The sequence below is a fragment of the Macrobrachium nipponense genome, chromosome 30 (genome assembly GCF_015104395.2).
Source record: "Macrobrachium nipponense isolate FS-2020 chromosome 30, ASM1510439v2, whole genome shotgun sequence".
Classification (NCBI taxonomy): domain Eukaryota; kingdom Metazoa; phylum Arthropoda; class Malacostraca; order Decapoda; family Palaemonidae; genus Macrobrachium; species Macrobrachium nipponense.
The window spans coordinates 18,108,833-18,133,109 of record NC_087218.1 but is presented as its reverse complement, the minus strand read 5'-3'; the positions used below and the strand labels follow the sequence as shown (position 1 = coordinate 18,133,109).

Sequence of the window (24,277 nt, the reverse complement as noted above, 5' to 3'; positions counted from 1 at the left end):
GGTATTTTAGGTCCAAGTGATCAAGAAAGTTGTGTCCTGTGAGAGCTCTTTAAGTGTTACCTCCACAGAAGAGAGGGGGAATACGTGGACCTTCAACTTCTTTTTGGTGTTCTGTTAAGAATCCTGCATGCCCACTGTCGAAGACCTCATTGCAGAAGTTCATACCTCTCTTGGAGAGGATATTTTCCCCATTATGTAGAGTGAAGGCATGTGAGATTAGGACCGTAGCCACTTCTTTGGCTTTTAAAAGTAATTTGTCTCTCTCTGTATCTAAAAGAAGTTGAAACTATTTATGATAACTGCAGCATATTGGGTTCTTTTTCAGTGGGTAGCATGGTGTTGGGGGGAGGAAATATTCCTTCCTTCTTTTCTTTGCCTTGAATTATGGTGTTGGATTTTATGGGAATCTGGAGGTGTGTGTATTGGAGCACTGTCCTGTTTTTATGGTCGGGTGGTGGTTTTTAACTTTTGGTGGTATTAGGTGATGATGTGTTGCTATGGTTATTTGATATGTACTGCACCCTGGGCTACAAGGCCCCACTTTATAGTAGGTGACCATCGCCATTACTGCCATGCCACTGTGATAAACAAGCGCCATCCAGAGGCATTATCTTCTGTAGCAGCTTGTTATCAGGTAAGGAACATCAGGCATTATTACAATGCTAGCAGTTTTCTATTCCCAATTCATTATGATTCTTAATGTTCTGGAGATGTGCACATGCATCCCACCTCCTATCAATATGGGAATCAGCAATCAGTTATGTAATTACTTGGTAACTTACCTGTATTAAAATGACATTTTTATATTAAAATAGTTTTATATATAGTACTTACCAAGTAATTGCAAAATTGTTTTATATATAGTACTTACCAAGTAATTGCATGATTACAGCCTGCCCTCCTCTCGCATGAACATACAGGCATAAAAAAATTGAAGCCATTTTAATGGTTGCTACTCTCTTTTTCTGAAAGAGGGTGGGCTAGTCACCTTGCCACTAGAAAATAGTACAACCCACAAATTTCAAAATTCTAGCTACCGATTCTAGTAACTTTTAGCAATGTAATTGCTAAAAGTAAGTATATGTAAAACCTAATTTTATTATTTATTTATTTTTTTTTTGATAAAGTTGTTAATTGTTTTTATCAAAATAAAAAGTCAAAAGTGAAAATAAATTCCTTTGCAAACTGAGTTTTATTTTTAATACTTTCTATATACTTTTCATGGTACAGAATTATCATGGTATTCTGCAGTTCTTCAGATAATTTATATGCCTGATAGAAAGAATTGTGCTTCTGATCACAACGGGTCATTCAGTGCATATCCAGTCCTGATAAATCCAAGTGTACCTGAAATAAGATGGTTGTATTAGTTAAATATGTGTTTAAAAGGTGTTTCCATATACTGTTTAGTCTACATTAACTAAAAGGAACAGAATAAATCTCCATATTCTGCTCAATTTACATAATAAAGGGAAAAATATACATAATAAAGGGAAAAATATATTTAAGAGAAATTTAACTTTTTCATACCAATACAAGTCCCACCTTTCCGTATCCATCTGGGTTATAGATCCTGTATTGTACAATCCCTGTTAGAAATGCTTTTATATAATTGTCCAGTCCATTAATTTTTTGTTCAGGGGAAGATAAAATGTAAACATAGCAAGGAAATAGATATTTATGGAAGAGATTTCCTCCCATAGTAATGTGGCTTCCCTTTCTCATCAAACCAAGGTAAAAGAAGGACAGTTGCTGCTATGGAAAGATGAGTTTGTAAGGGAAAAATGTCTTTTTTCACAGCTAGGGAAGAAGCACAATTCAAATCATCCTGGTTAAGAATGGTAACAGCAAATTAGAGGTCACTCACTATTTGGCACACATCTTATCTTTTTGAGGTTCTTTTTGAGACTACCAAAAGTAATTGAGTGAAACTTTATGATCCTGGTGCAGTAGCCAAAAGGGGAAGGAACATTTATGTTTATGGTAAGGAGGAAGTTTGCCAGTGTGTGTTACACCCTGGTATAGGCAGGTCAAGAGCTGCTGGTGTAGGTAGGACTGGTGAGCAACAACAGGAAAAGACTTCACTCTTGACCATGGCCACTTACTGAAAACTGTATGGCAAGTGTAAAAAGCTTTTATCATTATTATTGTCACTGAAATAGCAGAAATTAGTTTTTTTATAAAATGTTGCCTTGCGGAGCACTCTGTATCCAGGATGTTTCTGCAAATGGTGGGAAGCAAAACCAACTCCAGCTGCATCAATAAATATGGAAGGCACATTAGAACTCGGCTGATTCTGATTGTAATGAAAACCTTTGTGCCTGGAAGGCAGTAAGGACCCAGTTGTGCTAGAAGGTGCAGTGAACCCAGCTGCTTTAAAGGGCACAGTCATACCAGCTGCACCTGTGTGCAATGTGAACTTGGCTGTCTTAGAGGGCATGGTGAAGCCAGCTATCAGAGAGCACTGTGAACACAACTGCAATGCGATACTGTGAACCCAGCTATGTTGGTGAGCCCTGTGAACTCAGCTGTGTGGGAGGGCACTGTAAACTCAGCTGTGTTGGAGGGTACTGTAAACTCAGCTGTGTCAGAGAGTGCCGTAAACTCAGCTGCTTAAGAAGGCACTGTAAACAGGAGGATGCATTGAATGTAGCTGCATTGGAGATCACTGTGATACAAGCTTTATTGCATGGCGAAGTAAACCCCTCAGTGTGTGTTTGAATTACTATAATTTAGGTGGCTGTGGATCCACTACCCCATTACTTCCTGTTACGGACTCTGAGATCTCAGAGACAATGTTACGGTGTCGAAATATCCTGGAAAGGGTCGACACAGTGTTACGGCCTCTGAGAGAGGTCCGCTTCAGGTTCGATATGAAATAATAAAAAAAAAAATATATATCAACACCAACAGTTGAAACTGGGGATACGAATATAGAAAGAAACACTAATACAACAAAGGTTTATTTACAAGCTTACTAACAAAGGTATCTCCTATTTACATAAAAAGATAGAATCTTACACTGCATGAACTGGGGGAACAGTGAGGCAATTCAAATACTTGCTAGTCAATTTGGCAATTCGACGCGCTGGCTTCATAAATGTAGAGCGGCAATTGCAGTCGTCCTCTTGACTCCGTATTGCAGAAACTAGTCTACTTGAAAGGCAGGAACTCCCCAAAACCTGTAGCAGGACCTTTTCTTCTCTGAAGTCTGCTCGACGTCGAGAAAACACGGCCGTCCACTCCTGAAGACAACTAGACCAATATCCAACCAACTCTCGAACAACTTTTCTTTTGATTGATACTTCGTCGGTTCCTTCGTCTCTAGTCTCTCTCTGATGATCACTGCTGCTGATCTCTCACTGATAATCTGATCTGTGGTTCTTACTGAGGATATCTCTCTGTGACTAACTGGTGATCTCTCTCTTTTACAATCTCTTCCTTCTCTTACGATCACTGTTTGCTCCTACTTCCTCCGTCGTATTTATACGGCATTCTGGGGACGGGGCCTACGGCGAGCGTCACAGACTTCCGAGTTTACTAGGACTCCCTAGATGAATCCAGACGAGGTATTTCATCAGAAAACGCGGCATTGCTCCGGACACATTATTTGGCGCGTGTTGAGTTCCACAACACGCCCGACGATTCCAGAACAGCTGCGAGAAACAGGTTACAGGCGCCTCCAACACGGGTGCGAAAACCTCCTTACTGCCGAACTTCTCGAAAATGCGTTCTCCTTTCCTTTATCTTTCTTTGCTAGGAAGCAATTACCATCACACTTCCTTGGAAGTGTTGTAAAGTTTGATTTGTAAAGTATAATAACATCAGGAAGGTTGTGGAGGCATTTGTGTCAGAGGGGTTCACATGGAAACTGGTTGCATTGGAGGGTTTAGAGCCAGCTGAGTGGATGGTGCTGCTGGCCATGTTGTGAAGGCAGTAAGGACCCAGTTGTGCTAGAAAGCACTGTCAACCCAGCTGCATTGGCATGCACAGTGAACTCAAGTTGTCTTAGAGGGCACTGTGAAGCCAGCTGTATTAGAGGGCACTGTGAAGCCAGCTGTATCAGAGGGCACTGTGAACCCAGCTGCATCAGGTGATACTGTGAATCCAAATCCAACTGTGTTGTGGGCACTGTAAACCCAGCTGTGTTGGAGGTCACTATAAACCCAGCTGTCAGAAAACACTTTAAACTCAGCGGTTTCGGAGAGCACTGTGAACTCAGCTGCTTAGGAAGGCACTGTAAATTAGAGGATGCAGTGAACCAAGCTGCATTGGAGGGCAAAGTAAACCCCTGAATGTGTGCTTGAATTACTACAATTTAGGTGGTTGTGAATCCACCACCACATTACTTCCTTGGAAGTGTTGTGAAGTCTAATAACATCAGGAAGGTTGTGGAGCCATTTTTGTCAAGAGGGGTTCACATGGAAACTGGCTGCATTGGAAGGTATACACCCAGCTGTGTTGGAGAGGGTGCAGTGCTGCTGACTGAGTTGTGAACTTCGTTATTCTGCAGCATTGTAAAGAAGTCAACTCAGCTGTTTTACTGCATCAGAACTGGCTACAAACCTAGTTCTGCTGCTGTATTATGAAAGGCTGCCATCCCTGCTGCTTAGTAAAATGGGACAGATTCACCTGCCATTAAGGCACAGCTGTTTAACTGCATCAGAATTGGCTACAAACCTAGTTCTGCTGCTGTGATCCCTGCTGCATAGCAAAAAGGGGGCAGATTCACCTGCCATTAGGGTGCCCAAGAATTTGAATTTGTGTTACTGGATTGAAGATAATGTGGATCCAATTGCCTTAGAAGATGGCATAACCTAGCTGCACTGGAGGGTCACAGTAGCACAGATCAGAAAGTATTGTAAAGCTATCTGCATTGAGAGGTTACATGACCCCATTTTCATTGTTACAACAAAGATTAAATGGATCACAGTAACAAAGTTAGATCAGAAAATACTGTAAAGCTATCTGCATTGAGAGGTTCCATGAACCCAGTTTCATTGTTACAACAAAGATTAAATAATTGCGAAGTATTTATTTGCACCATATGCAAATGCAGATGGGTCAGTGCTTCATAAGTCATGGTGAGTAGAGTTGCTTTTCTGCAACAGAGGGCACTAGAACCTGCTTTGGTGAACTCATCTTCATGGCTTCATCAGATGTTTTGTGAATTGAGCTTTCTTGCTACAGTGGAAGGTGCTGTAAACCTAGCTGCCTGGGATGGTGCCAAGAACTTAACTGACACTTTTAAAAAGGTAGTGTATCTTAAAGGGCAGTGTGCATCCAGCTGTGCTGGTGCATTGGTAAGTGCTGAAAACCCACCTGCATCAGATGGTACCAGGAACTTAGTTGCATTGGATGGCACCGAGAACTCGGCTGTGACATTTTATCGTAGACTGCTGCAAACCAGCATCACTGCTATGTTGTGGAGAGTGCTGTGAACCCAGATGCATTGCTGTAAACTTAGCTTTGATGGTGCCTTGATTACAGTTATGTTGAGAATAGTGTGAACCCAGCTAGGTTTGAGGGCACCATAAAACCAGCTACATTGCTCTGTCTTATGACTACAGTTGCCATGAACTAGTTCATCTAAATCTGGACCTTGGCTGTTACTCTGTATCAAAGGGCATCATGAGCAAAACTGTATCACTGTATTGTACGACAGTGATGGCTCAGCTGTTATACAGGATTAGGAAGTGCTTTACACATGTCTATGAAAGTGTTTTGGTCCTTGAAGTTCACTGTATGGGGTATGCTTCGAACTCACTGCGTTGCTGCTATGGAGAGCCACGAACTTGGCTGGCTGTGTTGTTACATTGCATCACTCACTTGGAAGGTGCTGTGAACCTGCTGCATTGGAAGGCTTCTTGGACCCATTCTACATCACTGCATTGGAAGGTTCTATGAATCAAGCTTCGTTACTGCATGTTAAAGCAGTGGTGTTGGAGCTAGTTGCATAGTAGTGGTGTGAAGGCAGCTGCAATGGAGTACTGTGGAGCCAGTTTATTAGGGGACTTTGTGGAGGTCCCTGCATCAGAGGTTTTAGGGGGCTGTCTTCTTAAAAGGGTGCCATAGTGCTGTCCCTTCAGAGGGTGTCATGGACCCAGCTTCTTCATGGTAATGATAGTTGCTGGATCAGAAGGCACCAAGAACTCATCCGCTTCATTCTGGGATGAGGACAGGAACCCAGCTGCCTCGGAGGGTGCCCAAGAACCCAGCAGCCTTGGAGGATGATTAGAATACTGCCTCAGAGGGCAGTAAGAACCCAGCTGCCTGGAAAGCAATGAGAACCCAGCTGCCTGGACGGGCAATGAGAACCCAGCTGCCTCAAGGGCAGTGAGAACCCAGCTGCCTCAAGGGCAGTGAGAACCCAGCTGCCTCAAGGGCAGTGAGAACCCAGAGGGCAATGAGAACCCAGCTGCCTCAGAGGATAACTAGTTACCCAGGTGTATCTGAAGGTGTCATGAATCTTGCTGCATCAGGCATTATGAATCCATCTGCATTACTGCATTAGCAAGTGTCAGGAACTCTGCTTTCTTGTTGCATTGGAGGATTCTATAAGAAGTCACTGAATCCAACTGTATTGGAAAGCAAGGTGAACCCAGCTGCACTAAAGGGCATCTTGAACTCCTACATTTCTAGAGTGGAGGTACTGTGTACCCAGCAGACTTGGAGTACAGGATAAACCTAGCTGCACCGGAAGGTTACACAAAAAGACAGCTACATTGGAAAGTACTGTTAGATAATATGTAGTGGAGATAGCATGAATCCTGTAGCACTGCCAAAGAAGAAGGGGATGCTATGAAATCGGCTGCATGAACCTAGTTGCTTTGCTGTAGAGGAGTGTCATGCACTTCGCTACATTAGGAGTCCTCTTAATTGCAGTTGCATTGCTGTTCTAAGTCTCTGTGAACTGAGCTGCATTTCTGGAATGGAATCCCACAGAGGCCCCTGTTAGGTCAGGTGCGTTGGGTCAACCAAAGGGAATCATGAACCCATCAGGGCATGCCATGAACAGTTGCTTCACTGCATTAGAGACTGCTGTGAACCTGTCGGAGAAATGCTTGACCCCAACTGCTTTGCTGCATTGGAAGGTGAAGTGAACTCCTCTGCATAGCTACATCAAAGGATACTATAAACCCAACTTCATCTCAGCAATATAGGTTAGTGTGAAATTGCTACAGTACTTGAGTCGAGAGGTCAAGAACCCTGCTGTGTAGCTGCATTGAGGGTGTTGTGAACCCTAACTGCATCAAAGGGCACTGTGAACTCCTTCAGTACGTTAGAGGGGGGCTCTGAGCCCAGTATTTCTGCTGTTTTGGGGCCCTGTGAATCCAGCTGCATTGCTACATTGGAGGCCAAAGTTACCCAGCAGCACAGGGAGGTGCCATAAATGCAGATGTATAGGAGGTTGCTGTGAATTTAGTTACACAAACGCAATGAATTGGTTGTTGTGAATTGATCAGAAGGGGCCCTGGCCCCTACTGCTTAGCTCTAATAAGGGGGCACCCAAGCAACATTAATAAGGGCACCCTGCACCCAGCTGTCACTGCCTCAGAAGGAACTATGAACCCAGTTGGGTTGCTGCATTAGAAGGGCTGTGAAACCAGCTGCATTGGATGCCACCATCAATCTAAATTGTTACATCAGAAGGTACCTGGAAACCAGCCACATGTCTGCATCAGGTGCCATGAACCCAGCTGCTGGATTGGAGCACTGTGAACTCATGTACATTGTTAAGGATGACTAATAATTACAATTCTTTAGTGACCTTTGTTTTTCACTCAACTAACACTGATCAATATGATCTATAGTTTTTGGTACAGGGTTGTCAACTTTCCACTCCTAAATGCATTTTGTACTCTTGTTTGCCCATCTGCAGACAGTCCTCAATGATTAGGAAACAGTTATTGCATCAAAAATGTCAAATGGTGGACACAGTTATATGTTTAATGGTTAAATATGATTTGAAATATGTACTAGTTCTGTTCTCAAGAGATACTTTTTAACTTTGTAGCACAGATATTGAACCAAAACAAAGCTTTATACTTGAGGCATTATCATACCATTATCTATATTACACAGTACAGATACTGAACTGAAACAAAGCTTTGATAAAGGTATTATCAATTATATTCAAGTTGAGTGGATATCTTGCCAACACTGTAGTATTGTAAAACAAAAAGCCTAATTCATTCCTAGCATACTGAGCAGATGGATGTTTGTGATCCTCCTGATTGTCATAGACAAAGATAAAATCTAAAGGATTTTGCTTACAGGAATATATTTTATACTTACCTACTATTTTTTAATTCAAACTTTAATTCAAGTGTTGTCAAACCACTACAAGCCAAGTGCTTTCTTTTTAAAAGTAGTTAGCCTGGTTTTTTCTTCATCCTCATGGTATTTCCTTCAGCATTAGATGGTATATTTAAGGTTACCTGCAAAATAAAGAACATTGTGTAGCTTTAGGAAGAAAATGAAATTTATGTAAAGATATCAGGTAACCACCCAAAAGGGTGGAGCTTACATCCATTTCCATTAAGTATTAAAATTTATCAGTAACAATCAAGAAACTTTTGCATTCCTACAGAAATATATCTACATATTGCAGATTTGCAATTTGGAGATGCCTGTTTTTTACTATGCATGACAGTTTTGCTCTCTGAGCACAAGCTTTTTTTATCTTTCTCTGTTAAAATGTTCTCCAGATTCATGTCTTTCATTCCATTTGCAGATTACTCACATCTGGAACCATTGAAGAGAAGATTTATCATAGGCAGATTTTCAAGCAGTTTTTAACCAATCGTGTGCTAAAAGACCCAAAACAGCAACGTTTTTTCAAGACCAACGACTTGTATGAGCTTTTCACTTTGAATGAAGGTGAGAAAGAGAAAACAGAATCTTCAGCCATATTTGCAGGAACAAATTCAGAAATAAAGGTAGATGTAAATGATGATAACCAGGATAGTGATGAAGAAATAAGTAGGATTTCCAAAGCTACCAATAAGCAGTTGAAGAAAAGTGATAGATATATCAAAAAAGGGCATTATGATAAATCTAGTAACCAAATACCTGCCAAAAAAGAGAAGCCTAGGAAAGTAAGCAATAAAGATGAGAACAAACAATCAGACTGTAGTTTGAACACAAATCTTAAAGTACAGGAAGATGCAGATCTGAAAGAAAGAATGAGGAACCTTGCGAAGAAAATTAGCTTGAACATTGCAAAGAAAACTTTGCCAGTGGAGAAAAATACAGGTTCCCCTGAGAGATGTGACAGACTCAAAGATCATCCCCAAGGTTATGAAATTGGTAAAAGTAACAAATCAGAAGAAAATAGACAGGATATCCTAACTCAGGATGTTATTGATATAAAAAATGAAGTAGATGAGGAACACATGGAAATAAAAACTGAAATAGAAGAGGAACAAATGGATATAAAAACTGAAATAGGCGAAGAATGGACGGATATTAAAACTGATAAAGGTGATGGGTCCATGGATATGAAAGCTGGAATACATGAAGAACACATGGAAAAAATTGAAATAGTTGAACATGACATAAAAGTTGAACATGAAGATCCAAGTGAAGTTGAACATGAAGATTCAAGTGGCAAAAGTGATCCTTCCAATGCTTTTTCTGTGACACAAGAAGAAATTGGTCTTAAATTGCCTCATCTTGCCGAAGATATGGAAAATATATTTGTGGAGCACAAGTCTAATGTATCTGAATACCAGTCCGTCAGCAGTTTTGAGCTTAATAAAGAAACAGGAAATGGCAAAAATTCTGATTGTGGAAACTGTAGCCAACTGGAGGATAAATTGTCAGAGGGGCATAGAAAAAAGCACAAAAAGAAAGATAAGCACAAGGAAAGAGAAAAACTCAAAGACAGAGATAAGAAAAAGCATTCTCATAAGAAAGGTAAAAAGATTGATGGAGAGAGAATAGATTATCTTGTAAAGAAACGGATATACCGTAAAACAGAAGAGGAGGAGGCAGCAGAAAAAGAAAATGCCAAATCCCAAGATGAATACGTTCTAACAAAGCTCTTTAAGAAATCAGGGGTTCACACAGCCCTTAGTCATGATTCAATTTTAAGCAACAATGATCCAGATTATCTTCTTATGGAAGGTGAAGCTGAGAGAGTAGCCAAAGAAGCACTGAAGGCTGTAAGAGCATCTCGTGCTAGGTGTAGTAGACCTTGGAAATCCCATAATGAAACTTCAGACCCAAAGAAAAGTAAACACAAGTTTGGAGGTAAGAAGAGTAGAGTGTTTGCTGATTCCGTTGATAGAGAAGTAAAGAAAGACGAAATAAAATCAAAGAAAGAGAAAGAACGTATGTTCGATGGAGGCTTGGAGGATGAAGATTCAGACAACCCTTCAGAGATGGATTTTATTCCCAAAAAGAAAATTGGAAATAAAACTTCCAATGGCCTGTCATCTGCACAATTGCTTTCTCGTATTCACCAGAGGAACAAAACTGTTGCATCCACAGAGTTAACAAATGATGAGCCAGATGAAGATTATGATCCTGATTACCCTTCCACTGCTGTATCATTAGAAGCAGAACCTGAAGAAGTTGAAGAAGAAATTCAGGAAAATATAGACTTACTGACAGATATACGGAACTTTGTTGCATTTCAGGCAGAAGTAGACGGCAGTGCATCTACCCAAGAGATTATCAACAGATTCCGTGCTAGACTGCCACCATCACAGACTCCATTCTTCAAGGCTCTTTTGACCAAAATTTGCGATTTCCATAGAAAATCATCAGGTGAGGGAATTTGGTCTTTGAAGGAAGAATTTAGATGAAGCAGTATTATAATGATGCATATTGTAATTTAATATTTGTAGTTGTATATATCATATTTTTTGTATAATGTATATAGTCCTGAGTTTTTTATTTACACAATTATCCATAGTTATCTGTCTGTAAATATGTATTTTGATTTATAATTTACATTAAAAGTTTTTAGTAAAAGGCTTCTTTTATTTGTTGTGTATTTGTAGTGTTAACCTTTACAACAGCCATACTGTAAAGAAATAATATGAGTGTAGTAAATTTGCTCATCTAATGGTAAAGGATTGAAACTCCAAAGTTAATGAACCTTTGGTGTTAACTTTCTTTAAATCTAAAGCAGAAAACCCCTAAAGGACCAAGAAAACACTTTTAAACAAAGAGGGTTCCAAAGGAAAATCAGCCTGTACAGATAATTTTCAAGTAAAAATAAATAAACATGAACAGAAAATAAAATTTAGATGTCAGCAGAGAGTATTTTGAGATCAGACGATTCCTCCACAACTGCACCTGGAAAACTATTCCACATTTTACTGTAGTTGGAGCCAAGGAAAAACTCCCAACAACTGAGTCTAGTATTTAACCTGATGCCATAGAACATCACATTGTTTGCAGCAGCAGCCAGCCTGGTGGTGTGAACTACAACAACTGGGTCAGGTAAAGAAGTGTACAGAGGACGTCTTGTTTCTGTAGTACATTTTATGTAGCAAACATAATGAACTTACTTTATGTCAATGCCAGAAGTCAACATTACGAGTTGGCAAAATAAACTTCATTAATGATTACTATCCAAGAGTTTGAAATGAGAGTTGGCCCTAGAAAACTGCTGAAGAATGGTACACCCTATAAAAATTTAGACTAGAGTTAAAACACTTCATCCCAAAACATTCTTAACATTTCCACAAGACATGAAATTTTTAAGAAACAGAGGATGCAATATTATGTACAGTACATTTCTCAAAAGCCAATTTCTTTTCAAAAGTTACCCTCAAGATCTTTGATTTTACGGAAATTTAATACTTTACCACTGAAATGTAAATCAGGATGCAAAGGCAAAATGATCGGCTACTATCTATCATACTTAAGTTGTATAAGGGGTAAGCTACATCCCCCAAACCCTACTCCCTCCATGAGTACGTACCAGATTTCTATTCATGGAATCTGCAGCCACAGACCATTAATGGCATGGAGAAGAAACAATGGCTGGACTTGCAAGTTTTCCTTCTGTTTGGAGGAAGGCCAACAAAGCTGCGTTACACCTCATGTCATGTAAATATAGGCAGATTCCAATTATCCCTGTAATATCTAATGCTTTTGAGAAGCATTTTTTAAGTTTATCTCACCAGTCTTCCGCTCCGTGCCTCGGTCCTGGCGCCGAGCGAACTCAGAAGCCTGAGCCTTGGCTGCATGGTCACCCGCACACCCGGTACCTCTCGCGAATGAGAGGCCGAGACGGAACCTGATGTAGCGGCAGAGCCCCTAGCACCAGGTGAGGAGTTACCGGTGTTAGCTGGTACCCCTCTGGTCCCCGTCTTCTTCCTTGCGGAAGGAAAGAGCCCCACTCCCACCAGCGGAAGACCGCCCCATCACATCGGAGTGAGATGGGCCCTTAGAAGTTCCCGAAGGAGACTTCTTAGGGGAGGAGGAGGGGGCCTTCTTCTTCCTTGGCTGTAAAGCCTTGGAAGTCGAAGGGGAAGAGGCAGCAGCAGACGACGACGAAGAAGACGATGAAGACGACAACGACGCTTCCCTCCTCTTCCTCTTCGTCAGCTTCCTCAGGACAGTTGTCAGGTCCTCCATCCAGGACGGAGCTGGGGCAGTTGCCGAAGCAACACGGCCCAGCTGCATCTGTCCGGAAGGACCTGCGACTGGAGCAGCAACACCACAGGCAGGAACAACGTCGGCAGGGGTTGGTCCAGGTACGGCAGGTACAGCAGGCATGGCAGGAGGCGGGGCAGCGGCCAGCGATATCCTGGGTACTGGCGGCAGGTCCAGGGGCAAGCTCTTGGGGCACCAGAAGTCGGGGGCTGAGGTGAGGGCGGCGGTGTCACAACCCTCCTCGGAATACCAGGAAGCGGCGCCTGAACAGCAGCTGAAGGTGTTACCAGTCACATGTTGAGTGTACACAAGGTGAGGAGGGGCGGCATACCCTGGGGTTGAGACGGTGGTGGTAGTGGTGGTTACCGGACCGTGCGTTACCGGTGCAGAGCCACTCACCAGGTGATGCAACAACCCCTGAACACTCTGTGTCCCCTGGAGACCCAGCGCGAACCAAACCTGGCCGAGGTCGTCACCCGCGGCAGGCACACCTGAGGAGGCAAAGGTCGGGTCAGTAGGGGGGGTTCCCCCTCACCCAGGAGGGGGGGGACAAGTCCCACCCCGAGTGAACGAAAGACCCTGAGTACAACTGAATGTTGGGGTATCTCACCCCCTCTACGCTCAACGGATCGGGCAAAGAGAAGGAGCAAGAACCCCCCCCCCCCCCCGCCGAAGGGGAAGGAGTCATACGTGGGAGTTGAGATGGAGGAAGGAAAGAAGCCGACGTGTCTGTGACCAGGGGAGTAGCCGGAGAACTTTCCAATGACTCCCGAGCAGGCTTACGTCGCTTCCTCCTCCCCTCTTATCGCGCCCACTGCTCCTCCGACCCCAAACATCAAATATCACAGGGCTTGGTGCAAGAGCATTCGCGCCCCCGGCACCGAGCACATAATTCATGAGTGTCAACCTCAGGCAAGGAGTGGAAGGCCCCACACTTACGGCCCTCCACACCAGGGCATAGTCTGCGGCTGATGGGGGGGCGTAGGGAACTCTCCAGCTCACGAGAATCCATAATAATAACAAAAATACAAAATGCAAAAGTACTCACAGTATTTTGACACAAGCACACTAGTATTAGAGAGCAAACCAAAGTTTTGAAGATCCAAAGCATACGACGAAAGGCGGGCAGAGAGAAGTGGAGAACACGTCTGTTACCCAGCGCGGCCGAAAACAAAGTGGTTCTTCACCTCCCAGTCGCGCGGTGCGCTGACTAATAGACAAGCAGTTAACCCTTAAACGCCAAAAAGGTATTTTAAAAATCGTCTCCAGTATGCCGGCGGCATTTGCAAGTGAGCGCCGAAGCGGAGAAAATGTTTTTTTAGAAAAATCACAGCACGCTTAGTTTTCAAGATTAAGAGTTCATTTTTGGCTCCTTTTTTTATCATTGCCTGAAGTTTAGTATGCAACCATCAGAAATGAAAAAATATCATTATCATATATAAATATTGGGATATATGACAGCGCAAAAAAAAAATTTCATATATAATTGTATACAAATCGCGCTGTGAGCAAAACGGTTAAAGCTAACGAGTAAATGATTTTTTCGTAGTATTCTACACTAAATTACGATCTCTTTGGTATATAACACATTGTAAAACGATCAAGGCAACACAGAAAATATTATCACAAAATGATGCATGAATTCGTAACGCGCGGACATAAAAAAAAGAAGTTTTCAAAAATTCACCTTAAAACGAAATATTGTGCTAGAGACTTCCCGTTTGTTGCAAAATGAAGGTAATTGATTGAATATTACTAGACTAAGTGTTGTAGCTTACAATTGCAGTTTTCGACCCATTTCAGTCGAGTTAAATTTGACCGAAGGACGAATTTTTTCTATTTATCGTTATTTATATGAAAATATTTCAAAACTGATAAAAGCTACAACCATGGGTTCTTTTAAATTGTATTCCACATGAAATTGCGCACATTTTCATATATAAAACTTTATGTAATGGCTAATTTAAAATGGTGCAAACATTACGATAATAGGACAAAAAATTTATTATTTTTTCGGAAGAGTTATCACGCGGACGTAAGGAAAAAGTTTATTTCATAAATTCACCATAAATCGAAATATTGTGTTAGAGAATTCCAATTTGTTGCAAAATAAAGGTAAATATTTGCATATTACTAGAATGTAATAGTTTTAGCTTACAATTGCGTTTTTTTACCATTTCGGTCAAGTCAAAGTTGACCGAAGGTTGAAATTTTGCTACTTATCATTATATGAAAATATTCCAAAAATGATAAAAGCTACAACCATGGGTTGTTTTTAGTTGTATTTTACATGAAATTTTGCACATTTTCATACATAAAACTTTATGTAACGGCTAATTTAAAGTGGTGCAAACATTACGATTCTGACGAAAAAATTTAGGATTTTTTTCAGAAGAGTTACCGCGCGGACGTAAGGAAAATTTTTTTTTCATAAATTCACCATAAATCGAAATATTGTGCTAGAGACTTCCAATTTGTTGCAAAATAAAGGTAAATGATTGAATATTACTAGAATGTAAGAGTTTTAGCTTACAATTGCGTTTTTTTACCATTTCGGTCAAGTCAAAGTTGACTGAAGGTTGAAATTTTGCTACTTATCGTTATTTATATGAAAATATTTAAAAACTGACAAAAGCTACAACCATGGGTTGTTTTTTGTTGTATTCTACATGAAATTGCGCACATCTCCATATATAAAACTTTATTTAACGGCTAATTTAAAATGGTGCAAACATTACGACAATCGGACGAAAAAATTTATGATTTTTTCGGAAGAGTTACCGCGCGGATGTAAGGAAAAAGTTTTTTTCATTAATTCACCATAAATCGAAATATTGTGCTAGACTTTCAATTTGTTGCAAAATGAAGGTAAATGATTGAATATTACTAGAATATAAGAGTTTTAGCTTACAATTGTGTTTTTCGACTATTTCGATAGTCAAAGTTGACCAAAGGTTGAAATTTTGGCACATCGTTATTTATATGAAAATATTTCAAAACTGATAAAAGCTACAACCATGAGTTGTTTTTGGTTGTATTGTACATGAAATTGCGCACATTTTCATATATAATACTCCATGTAACCGCTAATATCCAATGGTGCAAAAATTATGTTAAAGTGACGAAATAATTTCCGAGATGTGTCGCTGATGCTTTTTAGTGGGAGGAGAAAGAAATTCGCGCTTGCGCGCCTGGGTAAAGATTGTAAACAAAACAACGCCTTGATCCGTGAGCTCTCAGCATCCCCAAAGGTGCACGATTCAAAAGTTTTCACCTAGTAGGCCTATAACTATTTTTCCGCGGAATTTTTAAAAAACTTTTTTATATCAACGTATATACATCCAATCGGCACTCAACAGACAATTTATATCGACGTTTAATACGTACGTCCAATCGGCGTTAAAGGGCTATCTACCGAACTCCCTTGTTCGAAGCTTACGACTGGTTCCAGCTGCCGCAAGTTACATTCCTATTGTTAAAGGACCAATGGTTTGTATTGCGTATCGGAAAAAATACAATGACAAAGTTTTATTTGTTCCGATACATATACAAACCCTCGGTCCTTTAACAATAGGAAGACTCACTTATTGGTGGGTGGAATATGAGTCTTATGAACACACTGGTGTTTGTCCTACCTTGGTTCCCTCCCTGGTCGTAAGAGCAAAGGGAGGGATCCTAGCCTCTGCCCAGCTGATCGGTATGTGCACCGCAGGATCAGTGGTCAGACTTCTGGACCAAATTTATAAGAGGGAGGCAAGCGTACCTCTTATAAATAGCAAAAATGACAATTTGTCCAAAATTGCATTTTTCCTAACTATACAAACCTGAGGTCCTTTTACAATAGGAAGGTACTAGCGGCAGCTGGATAGGTCGTAAGCTTTCGAACAAGGGGTTCGGTAGTTAACTGCTTGTCCGACAGGCGCGCGCGACTGGGAGGTAAACAAATCACTTTTGCTTTTGGCCCAAGCAAAACTGCAGAGTGAGGGGTGGCATGAGGTGGGACTATGTGTAAAAGGACCTCAGATTTGTATAAGTTGAGGGAAAATGCAATTTTGGACAAATTGTCATTTGTTCCGACACGGCATACAAAACCTTCGGTCCTTTTACAATAGGGAAAGACTCACTTCTTGGTGGGAGGAATCTGAGTCTTTTGTGAACAGACTGGTGTTCGCCCAACCTTGGAATGCCTCCCTGGTCGTAAGAGCGAGGGAGGGATCCAAGCCTCTGTCCGATTGATCGGGGTGTGCACTGCAGGATCAATGGTCAGACCTCTGGACCAAGTACTAAGAGAGAGGCAAGCGTATCTCTTCGTACCAGCAAACAAGAACAAGTTCCTATTTGCAAGAGGCAACATAAAGTTATGGTTTGTCTCTTGTTGGCATCCACTTCCCCCCCCTTGTAGTAGGGGAAGTGGTGGATATCGCTCCCATCCTAGTGAAAGGATAGGATGGGGCTCTGTCGAGTAGCTCACATGCATCTCGTCCTTATCCAGCAAGGTGATGACCGTATCCCTCTACCCACAGGTAGAGGGGGAGAAAAAGATAGGAAGAGAAGCCAGTCACTCTCTCATTCACTTATCTATTCTTACATCACACCAGGACTCGATGCTGTTCAGCCTGCTAGGGTCTGGGTTAGCTACACACCGTGTTGAGCAGCCACCACGGGTCCCAAGGAAAACGATCCAAGGACCTGTGGGCAATATCCAAAAGGTAGAAGGTGCCAGTGGTCTGGTTGTACCAGACCCCTGCCTTCAGTACCTGCGCCACGGAGAAGCTCTTGTGTAACTCGAGGGATGTACTTCTAGGTCATCTTGGTGCTGACGAAGAGTCTTCAACACTCAGCCTGGGATGTCGAGTTTCTTCAGAAAGCGCGGTCGCGCTTTCACAGGACAAAGCAGCATCTCCTTCGCATCGAAGGCGGTGAAGTCCATTAGGGAGGGGATTGTGAAGGACTCTAACCGATCGTCAGGAACCGAAGGGTTCTGAGTCTTCGCTATGAAGTCGGTACGAAATCAAGCGTCACGAATCCCCATCCCCTGGATGCTTGACTTCGCAGGAAAAGTCATGCAATTACCTCAGAGGAAAAGAAGGGAATGGTCGTATGACCTATCCCTCTTCTCGACTTCGGTGATGTCCTGTACCCATACTGGTCTATCCGTCTGCAGCGAAGTGTCTCACATTCTCCTATCCCCAAGCAGTGAAGTTGTTCTTCTCGTAGTGGATAGGACACCGACACTCAATGGTGGTGTCGATGGTATGGGTACGTGACAAGCCGTTAGGACGAAGAAAAGACTGTTATGGAACAACCGAACTAAGTCCACAGCGAAGTTCGTAACTGACTTGGGCGCTCTGACAGCTGCCGACTGACTGCGTTCGGTAGGAGGCAAGTTGTCCAAGCACCCGAGCAAGTCACGTGACCTTCGCCTTAAAAGGGTTAACTGCCAAGAGACTAAACAAATAATTTGTTCGTCACCGATGCCAGAAGGCGAGGTGATGATTCTCTTAAGGCATGTGCCCAACAGGCGAAAGTCAATTGCCTTCTAGAGACCGAGGTCCCTGATGGCAAGATATCTCATAGTATAGTTGATTCTCAGCTAAAGAGAAACAACACTATGTGTCGTTGAAGACGAAGGTGTACAGAAAATGCAACCTATGTCTTCACAGCTGAACCGAGAGAAGGATTCTCAAGATTCTGAACCTGTGCTACAAAGACTGAGAACGCTAACCGCTATTCATTGCTGTCTTCCGGTGAGGATCGTAGTTGCAATAAAAGCGGAGCGCTTTTTCAGTAATGAAGACACAGGGAAATACTGCCTGAAGAACTGCTTCTCATGGGCTGAACATTGGAAGTAGAGCTGTCAGGTCGGAGAGTAGGCGATGTCTTCTGACACATCTGTTAATTCGGGGCGAACAATGAATAATTGCACACCTACGAATACGAGATATTTTGAAGACAAACTCAGATGTCTGCAAAAATCATTCGCATTATCGCGGTGCGATGCAGCGGGAGACTAGTACAGACTTCTGTTACCGTGCGGTAAACAGAAAGATGAAAGAGTCCAAGAGATATCTCTGTTGAAAATTCTCGCAATGTCGAAGGCGATGAAATCGAGCGTCACAGCAGTAGATGGTCCTTCATTATTGCGAGAATCCCCGTTAATCAGAGACCTAAGTCCATGATTGTTGGGTAGAGATACGGTTGGTTCGGTAGTCAATCAAACCAGGGGAGAGAGAGACGTAACCGACCGTGCATCTCGGAGACCTAGCTGATACTGAGCTGCTATCAGGCAGTTCAATACGCAGTAGCTCTCGGTGACTCGTCATCCTGAGTTGCCAGTTAATCCCTTCCACGAAGGAATGCGTTCGGCTAGAACCATCGAGCATAAAGAATACGCTCGAGCAATTATATTAAATGAAACGGATTTCGGTAAATACAAAGCTGATTTGGTGTTGTCGTGACAATACCAAGTATCTAAAATCGAAACTGATAACTGCTGGGAGGTTGCAGGCAACCCCGAGGTTGCAGTTCAATTAAGATACAATTCGTCTCGGTCACAAACCGTAGAGTTAACTACGGTATGCGCCTACCCCCCGGACAATTCAACTGTTAAAAGAATCATGTCGCGAGGGTAATATACGTAGTATATTTGTAGGTTCTGTACAACGACCTCCATCCTAAATTCTTTTCCTCTCGAGGAATGAGAATAAGGATTGGAGATCGACCGCCTTCGTTCTCTAGTCAAGAGAGTGAAGGAGAAGTCTTTCCCAAAAGAAAGCTTCAATGGTGAACAGAATACCGAAGACGATAGTTCAAGCCAAACTGGAAGTTCCCGTCCATTCTTCTCTATTCCAGGTTAATCGCCTACTGTGAGATACTCTTCTTTCAGGCGCAGTCTTCTTCTCCAAATGCTAGAAATTACAGGAATTCAAGCATAAGCGAGGTTCCCGATTATCGTGTAACAATTATCGGGGATTCTCGCTCACTTTGGACTGTGGTCTCGCCTAAGTGTTTGGAGATCGTAAAAAACTCGAACATTCTGAGTGCGCTAGAAATTCCGTAGAATTCTAAGCACTCTGCGAAACCCCCACCGAATTCGTCAAACGATATCGGCTGGTGGTCCTCTCGATTCCCGTAGAAATCGAGAAAGGGGCAGGATCCCTCCTCAACGACCGGGGCTTACGTCAGGTAGACCCGAAGGTCCCCCCGGTAGCGCAGCCCCAACGTGGGATCTTACAGAGAAATCTCTGTAGGATCCCTCCCCTTTCCCTTGTAGCGGTAAGGAGAGAGGGAATGGGGGAGGAATTGGATACTGGCTCGCCTTCCCAGCGGAACTAGCAGTTGGAGAAGAAAAGGAGCAGCCATCGCCTTACGGCGATGGCCTCTCAGAGCCTGGGAAAACGTATCGTCAGGAGAAAACGTTTTCCCGAGGAGGGTTACGAACTCATACTGTAGGTAAGGGTCTGCCGCCACTGTGAACGTCGTCTGGGTGGGGCTGATCGACACCTGACAGGAGAGAGCCGTAACCGTCCTCCGACTCATTCCAGTCCTCGTCGAGGTCGAAACCTCTCAGGAGGACCGAAGGGGTATTCAAATACGGTGTCCGAAGACACGTAGAAACGCCTCTGTCGCAGTAGAGGAGGTGGAAGTAGCTTGTTCGACCGGCCAGAACTGAGAGAGCCTTCTTGTCCGGAGACGAGAGACTACCTGTGTTCAACACAGTCGGCAAGCTCCGACGCGGCAGACCCACCGTCGATTTGGGTTCCCTCTCGGGCCCCAAAACGACTCAAGCCGAGACGTGGCTCTGCTGGTGGGAGCGGCGATCCTTCCCGAGGGTCGTTGTGCTGACGAATCAGCGCCATAACCTCGGCAAAGTTCCTCTGGATCTCGGAAGTCACAGCATCTTGCAGAGTAGGACCGTTAAGCCCTTCGAACAAGAGCATATTCCGAGAACCTTCCTCCTAAGAAGGGGAACAGCGACAGCCCTCTCGGTCTCCTCCAGCCACTTGCGCATACGTCCTGGCCGGTCCAAGAACCGTGCCTGGCATGTAGGGCGTCGTGGTGGGATCATGAGGGGCGCACCCCTCACGATCACTCCTCAATACCTCGCTCCTCCCGGTGTAACCCGAGGAGGTTGGTTGAACGGTACGGGAGAGGCAGACCTGACGCTCCCTCCTCGCTCGCTGGCAGAACCAGCAGGCTTGGAGGGCTGCAGGCGATCGTCAACCCGCGGTGGCGATCGAGCTGCAGGCCTGGTTCGAACCGTCTCGCTGTGGAGAACGGCTGGACTGAGCACAGCGGCCCCGATCTTGAGTGTCAGAAGAGCTGGTGCTGGTTGCCGTACCCGATCGCTCTCTGTGAGAGCGACGGTCTCAGGCGACCTGCAGGCTCCACTGTCACGTGAGACCGGTGTTTGTCCTCACGGCACGTCACGTCGCTGGTTCCAGCCGTGGCTGGCACCGGCGAACGGGGGACCTCTTCCCAGCCTCAGCCCGTGGCCGGTCGTGGACCGTCACGTCATCCCGGGTAGCCAGCTGGTCGCCGCGAGAGCAAGAGCTGGTCTGGTGAGAGTCGCGTGAGCGGCTGTCACCAGTCTTCCGCTCCGTGCCGTGAACCTGACGCTGAGCGGCTCAGAGGTCTGGTTTCTGGCTGCACAGTCGCTGGTAGGCGACCGTACACTCGGTACCTCCCGCGAACGAGAGGCCGAGACGGACCCTGATGCAGTGGCAGAACCACTGACACCAGGCGAGGAAGTACCAGTGTTAGCCGGTACCCCTCTGGTTTCCGTAGTCTTCTTCCTTGCGGAAGAATAGACGAGCCCCGCTCCCGAAGGAGCAGGAGGACCAGCGGAAGGAACCTCCCGTTCCCACCGAGGTGAGAACGGGTCCCGAGAAGCTCCCGAGGGAGACTTCTTAGGAGGGAGGAGGCAACCTTCTTCTTCCTCGGCTTGTGAAGCCTTAGAAGTCGAAGGGGAAGAGGCGGCAGCCGACGACGATGAAGAAGATGAAGGCGACGTTCCTCCTCTTCTTCGTCAGCTTCCTCAGGACAGACGTAAGATCTGCATCCAGGGCGGAGCCGGGGCTGCTGTAGCCGAAGCCACAGGGCCCGGGTCCGGACGCACCTGTACAGACAGACCAAAGTCTGGGGTAGTACCACCACGAAACAGGGACGAACGTCAGCAGGTATGGGCATCTCAGGAACAGCAGGCACAGCCAGCACAGCATCGCAGGGACAGCCAGCGCAGCAACGGCAGGGACAGCCAGCGCAGCAACTGCATGGACAGTCAGTACAGAATCGGCAGGTACGGCAGGCAGCACCGGAAACACAGGAGGTGGAGCAGCAGCCAGCAACATCCTGGTACCGGCGGCAGGTCCAGGGGAGAGCTCTAGGGCAGCGGAAGGGTAGTCGCGGCAGCGCGGCAACCACGAGCGGCGGCGGCACGCCCCCCTCTCGGTACGGCGAACGGCACTTCACAGCGGCTGTAGGCAAGACTGTTACCACGTGAGGCGAGTACACCAGGTGAGGAGGGACGTCGTCACCTGGAGTCGATATCGTTGTCGTGGTCACCACTCCATGGGTGACCGCAGCAGGCCCAGACATAGAACCGCCGCCCCCCCTGGACACTAGGCACGCCCTGCAAATCGAAGGACGCCCATACCTCACCAAGGTCCACCCTCGTGGCAATAGCACCTGCGGAAATAACAGTAGTAGTGATTAGTGGGGGGGAAGTCCCTCGCGCGCGGGGGTGAGCCCCACACCGAACGAGCGGAAGACCCCGAATACAATTGTACATCGGGCACCGAGCACCCTCCCCCGCGTTCGACGGATCGGGCGAGGAGAAGAACCCAGATAACCTCCCCCCCGAAGGGGGAAGGCCATATGTGGGAGCTTGATGGGGGGGTGGGGGGGGGGGGGGGGGATTCTCGTTCCCCACCCCCACACAGCACCCAAGTACCCAACAATAATAATAAGAGCCCGAGAGCAATCGTGCCCTCGGCACCGAATGCAAGGGCATATGGATCAATTCCCTGACTGAGCGGAACTTGAACCAAAATAAATATTGATGCAATCAATAATAAAAGGAATAACATGAAAAAGAATCTTGCATTACGATTCACTTCACAATGAATAAGGGCTCGGAGCGAGCGCATTTGCGCCTTCGGTACCGAGCGCAAGGGTAAAAGGATCCATTCCCGATTATGAACGGAAACCTTGATCCATAATGAATTGATGCAATCAAAATATATATGAAAAATGAAAAAGAATACTGCGCTTGCGATTTCACTTCATACAAAATAAAAAGGGGAAGGATCAATTCCCGGGAAATAGCGGAAACATTGATCCAAGTAAATAATGCAATCTTAATAAAATATGAAAATGAAAAAGAACTGCACTTGCGATTTCACTTCATTCAAATAAAAAGGGGAAAGGATCAATTTCTGGGTAAGAGCGGAAACTGATCCAAAATGAGTATTGCTACATCAAAATAAAATAAATATGAAAATGAAAAAGAATACTGTATTTGCGATTCCACTTCCATACAGAATAAGTTTTCGTGCCGAGCGCATTCGCTCGGCAACGAGCATACAGGTCAAAAAAATATAAATGAAAAGGGCACTTACTTACGATTTTCATCTACACATTTCCACCAAAATATAAGCTCGGAGCGAGCGCTCTCCCACCCCTCCCTAGCACCAGAGCGATAACACAATACGAGGATCAATTTCTGGGAAAAATGATTCCCGCACTTACGCCCTTCAGTTCCGGGGCACTCGGGTAGTCGGAGGGCGTGGAGAACCAAGATCCTTTAATTCACAATTGAATTCAATGGAAATAAATATGAAATGATTGTACTTACAATTCAGTTTCACTAGATAAATAGAAAAAGAAAAACACAACCATGCGAAAGCAACGACGATGAAGCGGGCAGATAGCGATGATACACGTCTACACGCCAGCAGGCCGAAAGCAAAAGTGATTTGTTTACCTCCCAGTTGCGCGCGCGCCTGTCGGACAAGCAGTTAACTACCGAACCCCTTGTTCGAAAGCTTACGACCTATCCAGCTGCCGCTAGTACCTTCCTATTGTAAAAGGACCGAAGGTTTGTATGCCGTGTCGGAACAAACACAAGAACTAGTTCCTACTTCAAGAGCCAAAATGAAGTCATGGGTTTGTCTCTTGTTGGCTTCCACTCCCCCCCTTGTTGGGGAGTGGTGGATAAATACTCCTATCCCTACTGAAAGGGATAGGATGGAGCTCAGTCGTGTAGCTTACCTGCATCTGTTTCCTGTTCAGCATAGTAACGAACACGGCCCTCTGCCCACAGTCACACACTCTCTCACTCGTCCATTCATGCAGTCACACAAGGATGCAATGCTGTTCTGTCCGCTCGGGTGCTGGGTAGACTACACAACTTATTGAGCAGCCACCACGGGTCCCAAGGAAAAGGTGTCCAAGGACCTGTGGGTAATATCCCGATGGTAGAAGGAAGTGAAGGCAGTCTGGTTGGCCCAAACCCCTGCCTTCAGAACCTGCGCCAGGGAGAAGTTCTTGTGGAACGCAAGGGTTGGACCAATACCTCTGACTTCATGAGCTCTCGGACGAAGGGTACGGGTTTCGTCACTACCATCCGTGTCGTACGCCCTCCTGATCACCTCACGCA

General features: G+C 44.5%; 1 protein-coding gene and 1 long non-coding RNA gene across 4 annotated transcripts in view; one reads left to right on the top strand and one right to left on the bottom strand.

Annotated features, from left to right (window-relative positions):
* The window catches only part of LOC135202346 (DNA excision repair protein ERCC-6-like), a 397,074-nt gene extending 386,091 nt beyond the window's left edge, over nucleotides 1-10,983 (top strand). For all 3 annotated transcript variants that reach the window (XM_064231709.1, XM_064231710.1, XM_064231708.1), the window contains one exon: nucleotides 8,738-10,983. In XM_064231709.1, the coding sequence (XP_064087779.1) occupies nucleotides 8,738-10,814 (2,077 nt within the window). In that variant the 3' untranslated portion in view covers nucleotides 10,815-10,983. The remainder of the gene's footprint in view (nucleotides 1-8,737) is intronic.
* LOC135202348 (uncharacterized) lies at nucleotides 1,178-8,854 on the bottom strand. The gene is made up of 2 exons (XR_010311719.1): nucleotides 8,299-8,854; nucleotides 1,178-1,347 (listed from the first exon to the last, which is right to left on the bottom strand). It is a non-coding gene; the product is annotated as an uncharacterized LOC135202348 (long non-coding RNA).
* Nucleotides 10,984-24,277: the final 13,294 nt, after the last annotated feature.